Genomic DNA, 20,058 nt, shown 5'->3' with positions numbered 1-20,058 from the left:
TTGACTTCCCGCAAAGTCGCACTCAGTGTATCGACACCAGCAGCAGTTGAACTCTCGAACTGTAAATCGAGCACTCTGCAGTAGCACCACCTGGCCGGATATAGCATGGCATTAGACAAACATCAAGTGAATATGCGCGGTGCCCATCTCCTTTAGTGGTTCTGAGCTCGCTGTGCAAATGTCATATTCCATAATAGCACAGCCACTTAGGCCTTCCCCCCAGCGAGTGGTGCTGACACTTGAACGTGCGCCTGTGTTGTTATCAACCCTGGAGGGACAATGGCCCGAGCCGAACCCTGGCTGGCATTTGAACTCGACTTTGTCCCGCGGATTGCGTTAAACTGCATCTGGTAATGGTGCCGCCTTAAAAAAAAAAGCAAGCAATACCGGCGAAGGAAGGCGCTGGGAGACCCATCTCAACTCTCCTCCTTCCGTGGCCACGCGTGGCTCAAGAAGCCTGCTACAGGGTGATGTTGTGGGGTTAGGAGGTGGGAGTGGGATTGGATGGGAGCTTGAGCCATGGACCTGCCTGTGGGCGGTGGGGAACTTCACAGGAGACATCTTCTTGGTTCTTTCGGTAAAGTCACGTAGAAGGGAAATAATAAAAGAATAAAAATAAAACATAATAAAATACAAATAAAATAGATTTTTTTTCTCTTCTACGTGACTTTACCGAAAGAACCTGCAGTCACGAAATCTTTAAATCGAAATTTCACGGGAGACCTCCATAACTGCAAGTTCAGCTGCTTTCTCATCTGAACTATAGCCTGGTAATACACAATTATATTAGTTTTACTGTAGTGTTAGTTGTAACCATGGGTAGTTATTTTGCCAATTTACACGTAATACGCTACTTCATTGAGCTTAGTTCCTAGATTTAGTTTAGTGGGCAGTAGTGAACTTGAAAAGAGACCTCCATCACTGCAAGTTCAGCTGCTTTCTCATCTGAGCCGTAACCTGGCAATACAAAATAATATTTTTACTCGAGAATGAGTAGCAGCCATGGGTATTTTTTTTACCAATCCTGATACGATTGCCGTGTATATTTTATACCACGTGTTGACACATTGTCAACAGTATTTGGTCCGAGAATTGCGTTCAAAAGCTGCTCTTCCGGGATAGATAGCCGTTATGGGCCCTGCTCCTTTCTCCTCCGCGACGTTTCGCCTCCCACGTTGGAGGCATCCTCTCCAATACCACATTTCGTCCGTAAAATACCACCTGGTGAGAGCTGCAGTACTTGGTTTGCTTGACAGCTGTGGTGGCAGTGGTGGGGTTCTCTGCCCTATAAACCCGCAATTTTCCCGCAAGTCGCTCCGAATGGCCAAAGAGAGCTGATCGGAATATACCCAAACCACTTTTTCTTTTCAGTTGCAAATGAAATAACGTAATTAGGTCACTTCCGTGAATTGCCAGAAACCCTCCAGTCACATTGGAAACCGCTGGAGGTGACTGCAGACGCGCAACGGCGGCGCCAGCTCCCGCCCGTTCCCCCTTATCCGCACCGTCATCTCGTCCGATAGAAGGCGTGCTGCCAGCCCCCGTTAAGTGTGTAAACATTGTAGCGTCACGAGCGCCACACGCACATCGAGGCACCCCCAATTCCACCTCTATCGATCCCGCCAATGGGATGTAGATGTGTATCTGATGATTAAGCATCTCCTGACTTGGGGGTTGCATTCCTCCCAGCCGTTACCTGCACCCCCCCATGCACCTCTTCCCATGCTGTCAACTCACCTGTGCCGGGCCGATACCATTACTGCTGCTGATATGGCCGGCCAGTTAACCCAAAACTCGCTCCTGGCTAATCCTATTATTATATTTCAGTAAATCAAACAATGCCGTGTGTTTAACTCAGTCAGATCCAAATTGAGATACATTTATCTCATTTCCTAAAGAGACGCAAGCAACTATCGCTAGTTAGGGACATCATCATCATCATCGCCATCATCCCCAACCGATCGGCGATTCCTCACCGTTCCGCGATGCAACAATCAACCCCAGCGCCCCCACATAAGCTGATTCCATCGCTCCATCTCCACATTGGCACTTCCTCTCGGGCTCGTTTCCTCCCTTGGCTTCCGCACCGTTGCCGTTCTCGCCCACCAGGTCATCGTCCCGTCGAGCGGTGTCTTGCCCACAGCCCACTTACGTTAGTCAACGGCCACAGCAATGTGTGACCACTGCATACGTGTTCTTGTATGTTGTTGAACTTCTTTTGCGCCGTGCGTAGCCAACCGTGCTAATCGGAGGTGCGGGGGGAAGAACAATAAACTAAACACACAAATAAGTTCTGAAGAAATGAGTTTGTCCATCTAGATGATTTTAAAGCTCCTAGCTCCCAGCGGCTTCGTAATGTCGGAAGGAAGAGCATTCCGAGATGCGATGCGGTGACCCGAGAGCTGGCCAAAAGCCGCCGCGAGGATGATCGGAGTTTGCATGATGGTTTATGCTCCTTGACGAGATCAGAAAGGGATTGCGGCTCATTTGTGGCAAGCACTTTGTGTGTAATGAGAGCGCCCTCGTAATGTAGTGAGAGAGAACTTGGAGATGAACCCACAAGCCTGACTTGAAGACTCGATGGCCAAGATGTCAATGTTGCTGATCTAAACAGAAAGCGTGTTTAAAAATGATGTGGCAATTAAATTGGCATTGCCAAAGACAAATAAAATCAGTCAATGTTTCATCTGATGGGCTTCCATCAGAACTAATGTGTGGGGCTAATGGGAGTTCTTCAACTGAAACATTGAATACATTTATTTTTTCCTTGTCATCATTTTAATTCCCCTTGTGTTTTTGTTAACTGTCGTGAAAATTCTAACTCAGCAATGGCGAAATGACAAAATCGCCGACTGCGTATTAACTCCGTTATTCGTAATCGCGTTTCAACTTACCGTCGTTGTCTTTGTCCGCAGCAAATCCAGAGAGCCTATTTATTCCTACGCAAGTTGAGTTGTCAAATATATCGAGATGCTGCCAGCTGTGGTGCAATGGGTATCGCCACTGGACCCGAGATCCGGAGGTCGCCGGTTCGATTTGATCTCTCTGTGCGGCAATTCGGAAATTCGGAACATTGGCGCACAGAATGTGGTTTCACCACAATTCAAGATGTTTACACCACAAGTTAGCCGATCTGCAGGCTCCTTGTGGTGGGGTAAATGTGGGTACTGCCTGCTCTAGCCAGTGGGGAAGAGTCGGTCAAATACCTTCTTAGTTGGGGAACTGTAGAGCGAAACATCTCAGTAGCTTCCTGAAAATAAGTTTCATTTAAGCGATATGATTCACACAGTACTGTGTTGTTATTTAGACCACAGTGTGGCCTAAAAATTACTCGTTATTATAGAGTGCATAAAGTGACGTGTTTATAATGTGTGTATGAGTAAACAAATAGAGATTCTAGATTTGAAGCTTTCGTGACTGCAAGGATTCATACTCTTAGGTTTTTTCGGTAAAGTCACGTAGGTAAAAAAAAACAGTAATAAAATAATAATAATAAATGAAAATAACTAAATTTCATCACGACGTTTCGGAAGCAACACAAGCCTCCGTCATCAGGTGTAACTGCTCCAGCAAAATTGATGATTTAACACGCTACAGTAATCTTACTGGAGTAGTTACATATGATGATGGAGGCTTGTGTTGCTTCCGAAACGTCGTGATTTAATTTCGTTATTTTAATTGATTATTATTTTATTGTATTATTATTATTTTACCGACGTGACTTTACCGAAAAAACCTAAGAGTACAAATATAGACATTGCTTGATTTTAAATATTTTGCCTTGCGAATGCTCAGAACCTCATCGTTAACTTGCTTTTAAATGTATCTTGCGCACAAAAAAATACGTTGATTCGAAAACTATAAATACAGTAATGGTGCATTTAACACTCCAATGGATTAGTCGCCGTTGCTGATGATTTCAACCAAACGTGATTGATGATTTTTTCCGCACTAATCAGCCGAGCATGCTGTGAACAGTTCGTGAGAGGGGAGAGCATTCCGTCGCTGGGATCGCGAGCCCAAATGAACCGTTCTCTCGAAGATAAATTTGTTCCCGAGGTCATTTTATGACCCCTTTGAGAATACACGTACTAAATAGTAGGGAGTGCATAAATAATCCCCGCTTGTATTGGCAAAATCATTTTATTTTATTGTCTAATCTAAAAAATCTTGGGCGTTTTTTTTTATTTCACTTACCTGCGTTCCATTAGCACCCGGTGACCTTGTAAATAGCAATTTCCACAACGCAACAAAAATAAACACCACGCTTGGTTTGTGTTGATGTAAAAATAAAAAAAATAAAGCCTAAAGTGTCTCCACGTTCAAATGAGGTTGTTTTTCTTTTTGCAGTCCCTGTTGTGGAAATTTTACATTGCTTCGGCAGGATCATTCCATCATAGGGAATATCACTTTTAAAAAGTATATATATGTGTATAAAACTGTTCCTGAGCACAGGTCCAAAGGCTAAGTGGCCAGCAACAAATGGCACGGTTGAAGGTGCGATGGGTAAGTCATTACGTTTCTTGAGTTGAGCAAGATTATGAGAGCTTGGAAGACAATACGATTGGGTAGCAATTCCAATGTCATGCAGTGTGGGGGTGGGGGGAGAAGCAGCGAGAGAAGCCTTCCCTTGATGTGGACCGTGGTGGTGGAACACGGTGGTGGAGCACATTGTGGATGAGACGAAACGGCCTTGGGGTCTGGTAAACACCCACGTCTCCTCAGCGTGGGTGGGGGTAATCTTTGCGAGAGGTAACCAGAGTGGTAACAATAGAATAGTAACCAGAGCGGTAACAATAGAATAGTAACCAGAGTGGTAACAATAGAATAGTGACCAGAGTGGTAACAATAGAATAGTGACCAGAGTGGTAACAATAGAATAGTAACCAGAGTGGTAACAATAGAATAGTAACCAGAGCGGTAACAATAGAATAGTAACCAGAGTGGTAACAATAGAATAGTAACCAGAGCGGTAACAATAGAATAGTAACCAGAGTGGTAACAATAGAATAGTGACCAGAGTGGTAACAATAGAATAGTGACCAGAGTGGTAACAATAGAATAGTAACCAGAGTGGTAACAATAGAATAGTAACCAGAGCGGTAACAATAGAATAGTAACCAGAGTGGTAACAATAGAATAGTAACCAGAGCGGTAACAATAGAATAGTAACCAGAGTGGTAACAATAGAATAGTGACCAGAGTGGTAACAATAGAATAGTGACCAGAGTGGTAACAATAGAATAGTAACCAGAGTGGTAACAATAGAATAGTAACCAGAGCGGTAACAATAGAATAGTAACCAGAGTGGTAACAATAGAATAGTAACCAGAGCGGTAACAATAGAATAGTAACCAGAGTGGTAACAATAGAATAGTGACCAGAGTGGTAACAATAGAATAGTGACCAGAGTGGTAACAATAGAATAGTGACCAGAGTGGTAACAATAGAATAGTAACCAGAGTGGTAACAATAGAATAGTAACCAGAGTGGTAACAATAGAATAGTAACCAGAGTGGTAACAATAGAATAGTAACCAGAGTGGTAACAATAGAATAGTGACCAGAGTGGTAACAATAGAATAGTAACCAGAGTGGTAACAATAGAATAGTAACCAGAGTGGTAACAATAGAATAGTAACCAGAGCGGTAACAATAGAATAGTAACCAGAGTGGTAACAATAGAATAGTAACCAGAGTGGTAACAATAGAATAGTAACCAGAGCGGTAACAATAGAATAGTAACCAGAGTGGTAACAATAGAATAGTGACCAGAGTGGTAACAATAGAATAGTAACCAGAGCGGTAACAATAGAATAGTAACCAGAGTGGTAACAATAGAATAGTAACCAGAGTGGTAACAATAGAATAGTAACCAGAGCGGTAACAATAGAATAGTAACCAGAGTGGTAACAATAGAATAGTGACCAGAGTGGTAACAATAGAATAGTAACCAGAGCGGTAACAATAGAATAGTAACCAGAGTGGTAACAATAGAATAGTGACCAGAGTGGTAACAATAGAATAGTGACCAGAGCAGTAACAATAGAATAGTAACCAGAGTGGTAACAATAGAATAGTGACCAGAGTGGTAACAATAGAATAGTGACCAGAGCAGTAACAATAGAATAGTAACCAGAGCGGTAACAATAGAATAGTGACCAGAGTAGTAACAATAGAAGAGTAACAATAGAAGACTAACAATAGAATAGTGACTAGAGTAGTAACAATAGAATAGTGACCAGATTGGTAACAATAGAATAGTAACCAGAGCGGTAACAATAGAATAGCGACCAGAGTAGTAACAATAGAAGAGTAACAATAGAAGACTAACAATAGAATAGTGACTAGAGTAGTAACAATAGAATAGTGACCAGAGTGGTAACAATAGAATAGTAACCAGAGCGGTAACAATAAAATAGCGACCAGAGTAGTAACAATAGAAGAGTAACAATAGAATACTAACAATAGAATAGTGAATAGAGTAGTAACAATATAATAGTGACCAGATTAGTAGCAATGGAAGAGCAACCAGAGTAGGAACAATAGAAGAGTAACAATAGAAGACTAACAATAGAATAGTGACCAGAGTGGTAACAATAGAATAGTGACCAGAGTAGTAACAATAGAATAGTGACCAGTAGTAACAATAGAATAGTAACCAGAGTTGTAACAATAGAAGTCTAACCAGAGTGGTAACAATAGAATAGTGACCAGAGTGGTAACAATAGAATAGTAACCATAGTTGTAACAATAGAAGATTGACAAGGAGGTGACTGATCGCCATCGAGCGAGGTTCCAGCGTTATTCCGCGAGTGCTGGATCGTCAGATATCTTGATCGTGTCCCGTTGGATTCTATACAAGTGCAGTGAGGTAGGAGCTGAGTGCTTCCTCCCCCCAGAATTGCGACCACAGTGTTCCAAATCTGGACAAATGTCTGCCTTTGTTTTGCGTTGTATCTTAAACTTTCTTCACACCGTACGTAGCCAACCGGAGGTGCGTTGGGCTCTGTTGACATCCCGCAAATGTGCACTTGGTCCGTCAGCCCCTGGTGCGATGGATCTGTGGATCGAACCCCGAAACAGGGTATTGAACTTGTGACTTTCTGTAGGAATTACACCGTTGACCTCTTTGAAATTGGTTCGTTGAAAAGTGTGCTGTTTTGCTGAGCTGCCCAGACGCCTGTGATAGCAGCATTGCCATTGGTCATACTGCGCGAAGATTTAGTGTTGCGGTGATAATGTCGTTTGGACTCCCAACACGAATACGCTTCCAGGGCAAATAATCAGCCAGGTTGAGATTCATTCCTTTTTCCCAGATTTGATTAATGAAATTAGATTCGTACAATCGAATGTGAAAGTATAATGTAGGCAATAACCGCTGTCATCGGTCAACTAAAATGAACCACTTATGTTTTGATTCCAAATCAGGTGAGACCGTACTGGCATTGGATCACAGCTCTTTGGATTGAAGTGTGCAGTTGAAAGGACGGTATGAGCTATCGAAGCAATTCTAATAATAATAATAATAATCGCCATAAGAATATGGGAAGCAGATATTATTATAATAAACAACAAGAAGTTCACAAAGTGGACCGGGGAAAGAAAAAAAAAGGTTCTTAATGAATATAGTGGAATGAAAATAACACCGCACTTGGTCGGCATTACTCGCGCGATGAGCAAAACGTGGGTTCTCCGACCTCTTTCAAAACATCTGACCAGCGTGGGAGATTGGGCCAAATTGTCCCATAGAGGACTTGTCGATGGATGTCTCAAGCGGAGTGCCATTCCGTCAGCAGCGGCATGATGAAGTAACTGCAGGGCTTTACCTTTTAACCTGGGCTTCGTGGTGAAAAGTGCAAACTTCACTGTGCATGAGAACTTGGATTGATTCTGCCCAGGATTTGTACTGTAGGTTCTCAATGAAACTGACTCTGTGCTCAAATAGAGGCATGGCATTTCGCACTTGAGCTATTCAGCTGCATCTTATATTAATACTTTTAAGGCATGCCCCCAATCATAAATCCTTCCTGAGCAACACGGCAAGGCACACTTGGAAGCATTTCTAAATTAAAGTGCGCGTGCATACGCTGCACATTGCTAAACATGTATGATCACCGTGTGCGAGATGAAAACCAACACGACACGTCAAAACGGCGTGGGTTGGGTACAGGAAGCTTCGTGCAATGGGAAGCCGGGAAGGCATTTGTATTTCAGCAGACACACTCTGCATTAAACAGGTTAAATGCACACGGACACAGCATATTTATTAATCAGATAAGACAAATTGGATGGCCTGACGGCAGTGACAGCCGGGAAGGTGGTGGTCTGATAGAAATCAGTAGTCGCAGCCCTTGTTAGAGACATCCTCTATCACTCAATAGGTAAATCATTAGACTTAATTATGGTAATAACAGGCATAAAGACAGATAGTTAATAAAGGCAATAGCTTATCCATGCCATCTGCTGTACATCCTTCAAGCGCATAACAAACACTTTTTTGTTCCTTTCGTAGTCGGCGATGTAATTGCCTTCAAAGAACGCGGACCATTATCATGTTCTGTTCCTGCCTTGGTACAGAAGGAATTAAGCATGGGCATAGGCCCCACTGCAAGCGTGGCTGTAGGGAATAGCGGTTGGCTTGTGGTGTTGGCTCTGCGTTTAAAGAGGTGGGGACAAGCGTCTGTTTAAATTCTGCCCAAGGTAAAACCTGAAACGCTAGCAATTATAATTAACTTATTTTCCGTTGCACAACCGTAATAGTATGCTTGACTAAAATTCTCCATTAAATCGTTGGCAATGCCGAGCAAGATTCAGGTTTTCATTTTAATAAAGTCAGGTGCAATATGCACATCTATCTTATTTCGTGACCACAAGAGCTGGAGGATTGCCACTGGAATTGTATGCATTTGTCCAACGATTCCACGCTGGCTGATGCCTGTAGGAATCGCACGTCTTTTTTGGGCCATTCCCATGTTAACATCTCCCTTCACTTCGATGGAATTCTAACAGGGAATCGGCATGCTATTGCATGATATTACATTGTGATTCTATGGTAAAAATGTAGCTCAGAGAAATTTAAGCTTATTTACTTGTCTCTAGCATTCCTGGCCAGAATGGAAATCCAGACCAATTCGAGGCAGCCTGAATCGTCTTTGAAATGCGTTTCTCGATGCACAGTACTTGGAATTGGCCATATTACTCGGCATCAAGGCCGAACTCGGCATGATCCTTATACCTCTGCCGTCGCACTGCTAAGTAGGATGTATTGTATCGTGGGTCAGTTGGCTCAACGTTCAGATAATTACGTCTTTCTTCGGCTGCTGTTTATTTGCCTACAAAATGTTTTTCTGTAAAATCACTGTAAAATTGTTCAAACAAAAAAGGCATCCCAAAGAAGGCCAGGGCAAATATTTGCACCGGTTTTTTTTGTTTGCATGAAAAAATGCATTTGAGACTCAGTCATTGGTGGTTAAGAAGGATAAATATTTACCTCCGTAAAAATGAAGTCATTTCTCCTTCCGGCTGGAATACCCAGTGATTGTTGGTTGAGTGAAATAAAATTAAGAGCATTACCTTTTTGCATCTACACGTGTTTTTTTGTTCAAACTTCCAGCCACGACACAAATGCTCTCACCACAGCGCCACTTACTTGTATCTTGCTCTTGTCGCTGGCGGTGATAATGAGAACAATAACGATGGTAAAAGTTTGCAGAGGTGCACCCCTGCAATTGATTACTCAGCACTACTGGTGGCAGAAGTGCACCCACGAGAGGAACCTCTAGAGAGCCCCTTGAGTAACGGTTAGCTGGCCAAACATCTTGGAAGAGAATGATAATGATATCCATAGTAGTAGGATTAATAATAATAATGAAAATGACAGCGTCATTGCATCTGGAGCTGCCCGGGGCTGAGCTCTGGGAGAGCTTAGGCAGGTTCCTGATGGTTTGAAGTTTTGGTGCCTCAGAAGATATTCAATGAGAGAGCAACACCTGCTAATAACATTACCGTATTTTCTATATTCATTTAACAAATTCCTTCCCCTCCTTCCTGCCTCCTCCCCCCCCCCACTTTCTACCACCCTTCCCAACCCTTGAACCGTCCCCCCTCCCGCAACTCTCCGTCTCCCCGATGTCTTCGCGACGTGGTGGTGTCGGCGGGGTCATCGCGGCGACCCCCCAAGGCTTCTCGGCCCTCTCGCTGGGCGACCAGATGTCGCTGCTGCAGAGCGCGTGGATGGAGGTGCTGCTGCTGGGCGTGGCGTTCCGCTCGCTGCCCTACGAGGACGAGCTCGTGTACGCCGAGGACTTCGTCATGGACGAGGAGCTGTCGCGGCTCGCCGGCCTCCTCGACCTCAACTCGGCCGTTCTGCAGCTCGTGCGCAAGTACAAGGCCCTCAAGCTGGAGAGGGAGGAGTTCGTGGCGCTCAAGGCCATCGCGCTCGTCAACTCCGGTAAGGGACGCGCGGCGATGCGCGGCGATCGTTGAAAATCACGTATGGCCCTTTGTGCGGATGTGTGTGTGTATGTTAAACTTCTTTCGCACCGTACGTGGCCAACTGTGCTAATCGAAGGTGCGGGAACGGGGACCCTGTTATCGGTCCACTTCTGGATGAAGGACCGCCTGATGCCGTGTCGGTCTGCAATATTGTTGAACGCACGAGCGAGTATGAGTGGGCTTTTAGAGTCATTTGTAATGCGAGTGTGGACTTCCGGGTCAGGCGGCCACGTGTTGAGCATTTTGTCGGTCAAACGTTCGCCGCTCAAGTCCTTTGCCACCACGCGGCAGCAGTATTGCGTGGAGGTGAAGGCGAGCGAGAGAGAGAGAGAGGAGATGTTGAGCACGCAGCCCAACCACACATGACCACGCTGGCCACTGCAGGTTCGTAAATGTAGAGGGACTGGGACTGATGTTAGCCGTGGCTCGGAAATGAACTTAGCGATGCGGTTCACTGTAATTTTCTCTGAAAACTGCACCACTGGCGATGTAATTCAGTGATGCAAAAGGCGAAATCAAGTCCAAGTGGTTGAGTGTTGCCTGTGGAAGGAAACTCATGGATGCGAGTGGATGATACTGAAATTCTGCACGAATATACTTGCTGTGCTGCCTCTTTCAGGCGGCTCACTGCCCTGTGGGTGAGTGCGTGTCACATGCACACAACGGCTGTACCCACGTGGATCCACGATAACCTGCATCTAAGTTGCAGGATCACCACTGCCACACGCCACCGCACGCCACAAGAAAGAAAAGTACAAATTGTGTTAGACTCTTGCCGTGAAAAAAAATGAAGCAAATTGATTTAATTCATCTTATTAAAATGTGGATTATTTAGTAGACACATCGATGATGCTAGATAATGGTTACATAATTACACCCTCTTGATGCTGGAAAATTGTGCGTGTTATTTTTTGTTTGTTTTCCAAGCCACACTAGCCACCATGGGAAAGTATATCACTACCTGGCGCCACGGTGGTGAGATGTTAACTACCTCGCCTGGTATATAGGAGGTCGTGGTGTTTGATCCCGACCCTATATATTTGGAGTTTGCATGTTCTCCCCGTTGTCGAGTGGATTTTTCTCCGGGTTCACATTTAGAAACAGGCGTTTCGAGTATTTGGCTGCTATAAATTTCCACGCGATAAGCCACTTCGTTGAGCAACCATTTGTGGCCAGGTAACTTCTGAAAACGAGCTGCACAGTATAGCTCAGTGGGCCTTACCTGGTAAATAAAAAATATATAGTTTAGAATTATCAAATAAACCTGACAACCCTATCTGGCAGAGGGAGGCCCTGATTCAGCAGTCGATCAACAAAAAGGATGTACAGATGCACGTTGTTTATGCAAATACTAGCTTCACTGGCAGCAACAAAGACAAAGATCCCCATATAGCCTTAACAGGCTGTTGGATCAAGTGTTGTTAGCGAGTAGCACCTATGAAGGCCGGCACAGCACACAAGGGGGTGGGTGGCCAGCCCCACGCCCGACCGCCTTTGTCTCTCCCAATGGCAATATTTATACACCGCACCAGGTACTCATTTGAGGCTGAGTTGACCTAGGTGAGGTCCAGGACCGGTTCAGATAATAGTCCTTGATGTTTGCTGCGAGTGGGAATCGAACTTTGATTCGCTGGGTTTGTAGTGCAGTGCACTAAATCGCTACACTATCATTCCCCCTGATAGCAATATGCACAATCACAAAAACTGTGCTCTCAAAGGTCTTCAGGACCTAATAATACTTGCAAATGAGCCACACTCAGACCAAGTGGTGTTCCACTTAGCCAGGTATAAAGTTTCAGTTGAATACAACGCAAATTGCTCCTTTGTTCACTGATGTTCTTGTTTTGAAATTGCTGTTGTTGGCCTGATCTCAGCGATATTTCTAAAGCTTTCCCTGCTATTCTTGGTCCTGGTAGCCAGCTAGTGGCCTCTCCTGAAATTACATGCCCACGTAAAACTGTACGGAGATATTGAACATTGCACGAGTTGGTGACATCTGAGTTTCTTCAAATAGCAGGCAACCTGCACGCATGTCTGCACACACATACGCCACCAGTCACCATTCATCAGTAAGCGGTGTTGACATCACCATGGTGCTTAGGCCAGGCTAGTTTCACTTTTAAGCGACATGAGGTGATAAGGGTTCGCTGGCACTATGCTATGGAACCAAATGTGTGCGTGTTTTTTTTTTTTGAACAGATCAGGTTGACTGCCAGTTTCTAGCAGCTGCTCTGACCCATTCTGCCAGTTGTCTCAATGTGAGCTTACCTGGCACTCTGGTCGACGTTATTGTGTGAGCCTCGTTTCTCTTGCCTCCTTCCTGCTAACAGCAGCCTGGGAAACATCATTCATGAGCCTGCTCCACAGAGGTCGATCCTGACACCACTGGTTGGTTGCAGCTGTTTCCAAGTCCACGCAGCTCAACTTCCCCTCTGTGCCACAACTGACCGTCACATCGCTAGCCCAAGCCATGATAATTTTTGCCCCCTTCTGTCCAGTAAAACTAAAGCTGTCTGGTGGACGCGAGACATTTATTTTAACAAACAAAATGCGTTGACTCAATCGGTGACTGTCATCGTCTTCTGCATAAGGGATATAAATAAGTAATTATGCCCGTAATTGCCCGTACACTCATAGGCAGTGGCTATTAAATTGGCAGTCATATTACTTTGTGTTGAAACATTTAATTTCACAGAGTAGAGGATCATTTAATAAAACAGAGGCTTCTAGCCACCCGGCGTATATGCACAGACACACACAGACACACGCCGACTGCAAAGTGCTCGCAAATAGGACGTGGTCCAAAATATAATCCACGCAATCAGCGATGTCTGGCTGCACTAATGGAGTGCCGGTGTCTACCCACTGCTACTCTGAAATGTTCCAGTCCCCCACTCTAGCCCATAATATGCAGTGATGCCAACCCTTACAGTCTTACTTGAATGATAATGGGCATTGCCTTTGACACACTGTGAATGCCCCAGCCAAAGTGATTTTCTTGTTTAGTTTTTTAGCTCACACGAGCATTGAGGCGGTGCTCATCTCCAATTCACAGCCCCTGAGCCAGTTAGGTGGAAATTCCACGTTCTTATGGAGTGGGTGAGTCTATCCCATTGGACGAACCACCGGTGACTTACCCACAAAGTGTTACTCACTTTATTGACTCCCCCCCCCCCCAAGGGAGTTGATGGGCTGAGTCAAGCCCCAACCACGATTTGAACTCACAACCACTCGCTTGACCAAGTTTAACAAATGTTGTCTCTTGTTACAATATAATTTGCACCTATGTTACTATAAAAAGGAATGATTTGTCTTTCATGGTAACACGCTAATGCCATTAAGAAACAATGACTTTTCCCAGGGAGACCTATACACACGTAACAAGGATTGGAAATCCATTGTTATATAATTAATGTGATTTGGGTTCTTACCTGAAGATTGTTTACTCTTGCAGCTAATAGGTTTAGGCGATAATTCAATTAGGAATGCATGTGTTTGGAACTCAGCAGTGGGATGGGGCCTTTAGCAGGTAAGACCCAGTAAGCTATGGAGCTCCTTTTAAAAAGTGACCTGGCCACAAATGAAAGCTCAACGAAAGTGGCTTATTCCGTGGAACTTTACAGCAACCAAATACTCTGAACACGTGATATTTATTCTACCACGGAGAGAGAGGGACAGACACGCAAACTCCAAATATACAGGAGTCTGGGTCGTGATCGAACCCACGACCTCCTGCATACCAGGCGAGGGAGATAACATCTCGCCACCGTGAAATGTTTAAGGGTTTCTCCTGGACCACCCCCTCTTCAGTAACCCAATGCAAAGTGACGAGGTGATCACAGTGATGGCTCCGTATGTCCACCAACAAACCCCACCCCTCTCTGCGTCTCTCTGCTGCGCCCAAAAAATAAATGCTGCGTGTCACCAACTTCCTTGGCTTCGGCTTCGTGCCTAATCCTACCTAACCCCTAACAGCGACAGATTAAGCTTTGAAAAGTATCACATGAAACCACCGATGTGAATTCACAGCATCGAAATTTTGGTTGTAAGAGTGTCTGCGCGTGTGTGTGTGTGTATGCGTGCGCAGACGGGAATGTGTGCGTACACATCGCCAGGAATGCTACCATTAGGTGTCAACAGCTGAGTTGTTGAACTCCGAGTGGCTTGCTGTAAATTATGCGCGCGTGACATCCCCAAGCTTTGTACTCCTACGGTCCAGCCTGTCTGACCACATCTAATCCCGACCATCTCGTCACACCTCCTCTGCAGGCAATGGCCGAGTTGCCAAGAGTTTGACATTTGGCCCAAGCTGTTCAGGTTCCAGTCCCCAGTTTCCATTGGCTTCAACTGCCACTTTGCATGGGGTGGTGGCGCTCGGCTTAAGCACTGGCGGAGCCAGTGGGGGGGGGGGGGGGTGGGGTGGCACGTGCCCCCCACCATGATCTGATCGAAATCCCTAATTTCGATCGGATCATTGGGGTTTATTCGTAATAAATCGGAATTTTGCGACCGGCACTGCCACTGTGTAGCATATTATTACGTGCCAGGGACTCTATGAGATGATAGGACAATAGTCTGAGTCCATAACTGGCAATAAGTAACGGCAAAGCAGTTATAAGTGACTCAGAATTGTGCACAGTTGCGTATACAGTACACGACTTCCCTGAAGGCATCAACAGCTTCAGCGAGTGCGATGCCGATCACACAACGCGGTTCGAATTCGACCAAATGGCTGCGCCATCGCCGCACACGCGTCGAATAAAAAGCACGGGACAAGTCCTCACTTACTAACAGCTCCTCTATCATTTCTCATTGCTGGAGGGGTTGCCCCCCCTACCTGAAAATCCTGGCTTCGCCATTGGGCATAAGCAACCCAAAGCAAATGCGTGGGGGTTGGACCCCAAGTGGCCCAAGGTGGAGCCCCAGATTCATGATAGAAAACATAGTGAGGGATACATCAATTAGTAAGGTTTGTCATGTGAGCAGAACGTGCCAATTTGTTACTAGTACAGCACACCGATGTGTTGGAGAGCAGAGCCACAACATTTCCAATCTGAGTACAATAATAAACGTTAACAAGATGTAAAAAAAAATACACGCAGGTTAACTTTCTTGTTTCTATCTTGTCCGCATATCTGTCGTCTCACCACATCCGTATTGGACAGCTGCGGAGGAGCGCTTCATAAAGATTCTGATGCTGAATATTGTCGTTGTTTACATGTTTCTTCTATCATTATCTCTCACATCATTATATTGGTCGCAAAAACCTGCGTATTGAACTCATCATTATCTCTGACGATATCTCTCTTGTCATCTCATTCATATTTTCTAAATGTAAAGCCAATCCCCAAATAAGGATAGCTTCAAGCCCTTTATGGGCAGACACAAGCACCACCACGGGCTTTGAATAACTGCACAGTGGTCCTGTTGGCAGATTGCTCACCAACTGCTCGGGGTATCGGCGCATCACGACAACGCTTTGAAGGCAATTCCACCAAGGTATTGAGAGGGTTACTTTTTGACAAGTAATCAGTGTTCACAATTCAAGACTTCCATCGCAGCGAACGCCATTGATGATACTGCAACATCACCAAATCACTGCCTTGCTCACTGCAGCATTTGGCAGCTGTTGCAAAGTAGATCGAATGCATCCCAGGTGTGTGTGTGGGTTTTTTTTTTCTTGTTGCGGATTCCCAATTAATCTTGGTGTCTACTCCATTGTCTGTCTCAGTCGCCTGCCTCTCCTCCATCCTGCACGCAGTGCTCGCAACTTCCTCACACCACCTCGTGGTTACACCCGTAACACTGGCCTCAATTCTCGTCTGCACTTTTAAGCCGGTGAACGCTATCATGCCCCCAGAATTCCTGGCATCATCCGCGTTCGCATTTGTTTAAAGTTTAGAAGCTTTTTGTATAATTTCTTTATCAAAATCCTCGGGGTGTCAGCTACTGATCAGTGGTCTATCAACCAACTGACCATGGCATTTTTTTTATTACTTTTTTTTACATTCTGCAACATTTTGCAATTACCCAATTACTAATGTTTTTACACAAATGTGTGCGTCGGGTAGCTTTTATCTCAGAAATAACAGCACGGCATTATACATTAGCCAATTTTGTTCTACCATTGCACGTTGTAGATAGAGCATCACCTGTATGCAATGGCTGCCTGATATTCTCCCATTAACCCAGACAGGTGGAATGATCATATCTCATTTTGTTGTTATTGTTATTGTTTGAAATACAGTCGCATAAAGTAAATCATCTGACATGTGCTGAGTAACAGTAATCTGATGACGTTATTTGTAACCAGCTCTCCCCGTCAAAACGGACATTCCCCCAACAGTCGCTTATCCAGTTGCAAAATGGAAACTTGTCCTAATTAAATTTCTCTACTCCCTTCTATTTTTTCCCCCAAAGCTAAACCAGAGGGCATGATGAAAGCCTGATTCTTGCATTCTTCAGGGAAATATAAATATGCACGTCATTACGATTGCAACTTTGAAGCGAAGAATCTTTACAAGAAAGCAGAGCTCTAATAATCACATATTCAAGCAATATGATTACGTATTTTTGCATGTTCAATAGAGTGTGCAATTTGGGGGTGATTTAAAAAGTGTAATTAATTTCCAGCGATTAAAGATGTTGTACAAATTACTTGGGTTCATCATTTATTCATTTTTTCCCTTTGTTAGCTGAGTTAGATGCTGTCAAGTAAAGTGGAGCAAAATTGTCTATGACATTGATACAATAGCCGAGGAAACGAAGTTAATTGTATTATTTGAGATGTTAACTACCTCGCCTGGTATACGGGAGGCTATCTATTCGATCCTGACCCTGACGCCTGCTGTATATTTGGAGTTTAATGTTCTCCCCGTGGTCACGTGGATTTTATTCTGGGTGCTCTGGATTTCTCCCTCCACACTTATACGCTTGCGTTTAGAGTATTTGGCTGCTATGTATTTCCACATGATAAGCCACTTCGTTGTGATGGGCAGATCGCTTCTTAAAGAGATCTATATAGCTCAGTGGGCCTTACCTTTTTAAAAATAGAAACGTTCATAAAAGCACTGCAACTCTGAGCGTATTGTTTGTACTTTATAATTTGTAATAAAAAGCAGGTTGGCCGGATGGCAGTGAAGGTTACGAGCACAGAGCCGGCACCACAAAGAGTTTACATTTGGGTTCGATCGATTCGGCAAATCAACATGCCCACAGGGTCAATAATATAAGCGCCAATTTATATATTTTTTACGTGGGTTTTCACGACCGATATTACGATTCATAATCTGTTTCTCTTGGGTTAGATCATCGTGCAGGTACATTGTCGATATTGAACTATAACTCTCTCCGTTGCCCGACAGAGCCAATTCAATCAAGTTGTCACGTGGGTAAACCAGCCGCTGGGTGTGATTGGTTTGTCGGCCAAATCGGGGGGAACGTTGAAAAGCAAGTGACTTTTTTTTTACAATTTTTACACGCGGCGCTTTGCTGGAGACCTCATCCAGATCACGTGGCGCTCAAAGCACGAGAGAGCCGAGCTTTTGTTGGCAATTAGACGATGCTGAATGTAATCGCGCGCGCGGAAAACGTCGTCCACAAATCGTCAGCAAAACTTTGCTTGCTTTCGAACGTTCCTCCTTCGCTTGTGCTGACAAGCCCAATCAGTGGGCACGTTTGCCCGCGTAACAACTTGAGTAGATTGGCTGTGTCGGGTGGTGGAGGGTTATGTAAAAACAAAAAAATTGCATTATACCAATACGATATAACGCGAAAAAGAAATAACTACGAATCAAAATAAGTACCACTTAGTGGGGTGTCAGCAGTGGTCATCCTATGGAGACGCTTGACCCCACCACACAGCAACATTGTTCAGTAGAATCTGCATATAAGCACATGTGCTTATGTTATACTGATGGGGAGGGGAAAGGTGTAAAGAATATTCTGATACAAGGACACAACTTCGATAATAAGCACACTTGGGCCTTGCTTCCAATGGGGTGTGCTTGTATTCAGCTTCTACTGCTGCTACGGCAATTTGTACTCAGCCCTGGCAACGGTGATGCACACGACCGGACGAACGTTCATCGGAGCATGGACACACATCGACGTTTTGTTGTTGTTGTTGTTGTTTAACCGCAAACGGTTACACAAGAACACTGATGCAAAGCTTAACTTGTACTCACATCACCTGGTAAAGCCTCACGGCTTCAAAGCCGCCTATGCTGGGACCATTACGCTTGCTTGCCCCACAAGCCGGAGACGTATAGATCTGTCACCACAGCCCCCCCCCCCCCCCCCCCCCCCCTGTGCTGTCAGATGAGCTCAGTTCCACCTGCTGAGCTAAACAGCTGCTTAGGCTTTTCCGTGGACTCCGGAGCAAGTCCCCTCTGTACGAATCAATTTCTCCCAGACAGCGGAAGGAAACAAAAGACGGGGTGATTTCTAGCCCCCTTTGCAGCCATTCATGGATGTCGACCGCAGAAAGATCAGAGTGGCAGGCTGTGCACAGGCCTCACGTGCCGTATTCACTGGATCATGAGACGCACTTCATTCACCCCCTGTGATTTAAAGCTGCAAGGGTTTGTGGGTCCATCTTACAACCCAGTAGGTGTAATTTTATTGAGTACTAGCTGTACTACCCGGCTTCGCCCGGGACTTGTATCTACCACGGCCGGCCGCCTTTGTCTCCCCAGTGGCGATGTTAATACGCTACAGCAGTTACTCGTTTGAGGCAGAGTCGACCTAGGGGAGGTTCAAATAATCGTCACCGGTGGTGGCCGTGAGCGGGAATCGAACTGGGTTTGCCGTGTTGGTAGCGCAGTGTAGCGTTAAGCACTACACCCACCGCTCCTCACACACCACACACGCACACACACAGACACACACACAGACACACACACAGACACACACACACAGACACAGGCAGCACGCTAAGCACTACACTACCGTTCCCCCTACACAACACACGCGCGCGCGTCCATAGGTACACATACACGCGCTTGCTGCAGACACACACGACTTTCAGGGTGCGTACGGCAGTAAACGACTGAAATAATAAAGCGGCAATGCTGTGTAAGGAACGCCTTAGACCCGCATTACACATTTGTGTAATGCGAGCGTAAACACACAAACACACACGAACACATACACAATACACACACACACATACATGCAGACACACAGACAGACACATACACACATACATACACACACATACAAACACAGAAACACATACACACACATACATAGACACACACATACACATCCACAGACGTACATACACACATACATACAGGCACGCAGACATACACATAAACACATACAAAAAAACCCACATACATACACACACACATACATACACACAAACACATGCACACACATACATACACACATGCATACAGACACACAGACATACACATAAACACATACACACATACACATGACCCGGCTTCGCCCGGGACTTGGATCCACCACGCCCGGCCGCCTTTGTCTCCCCAGTGCCGATGTTAATACGCAACACCAGTTACTCGTTTGAGGCTGAGTCGACCTAGGGGAGGTT

At 45.0% G+C, this 20,058-nt stretch overlaps 1 protein-coding gene across 1 annotated transcript in view; it reads left to right on the top strand.

The window, feature by feature from the left end:
• LOC133360020 (estrogen-related receptor gamma-like) overlaps nt 1–20,058 on the top strand; it is a 305,356-nt gene that overhangs the window by 274,997 nt on the left and 10,301 nt on the right. Inside the window, 1 exon segment of the mRNA XM_061578583.1 lies at nt 10,183–10,452. Coding sequence (XP_061434567.1) covers nt 10,183–10,452 — 270 coding nt within the window.

This window comes from Lethenteron reissneri, chromosome 8 (genome assembly GCF_015708825.2).
Source record: "Lethenteron reissneri isolate LAM-NWPU_2019-01 chromosome 8, ASM1570882v1, whole genome shotgun sequence".
Classification (NCBI taxonomy): Eukaryota; Metazoa; Chordata; class Hyperoartia; order Petromyzontiformes; family Petromyzontidae; genus Lethenteron; species Lethenteron reissneri.
This window is presented reverse-complemented; position numbering and strand designations above follow the sequence as displayed.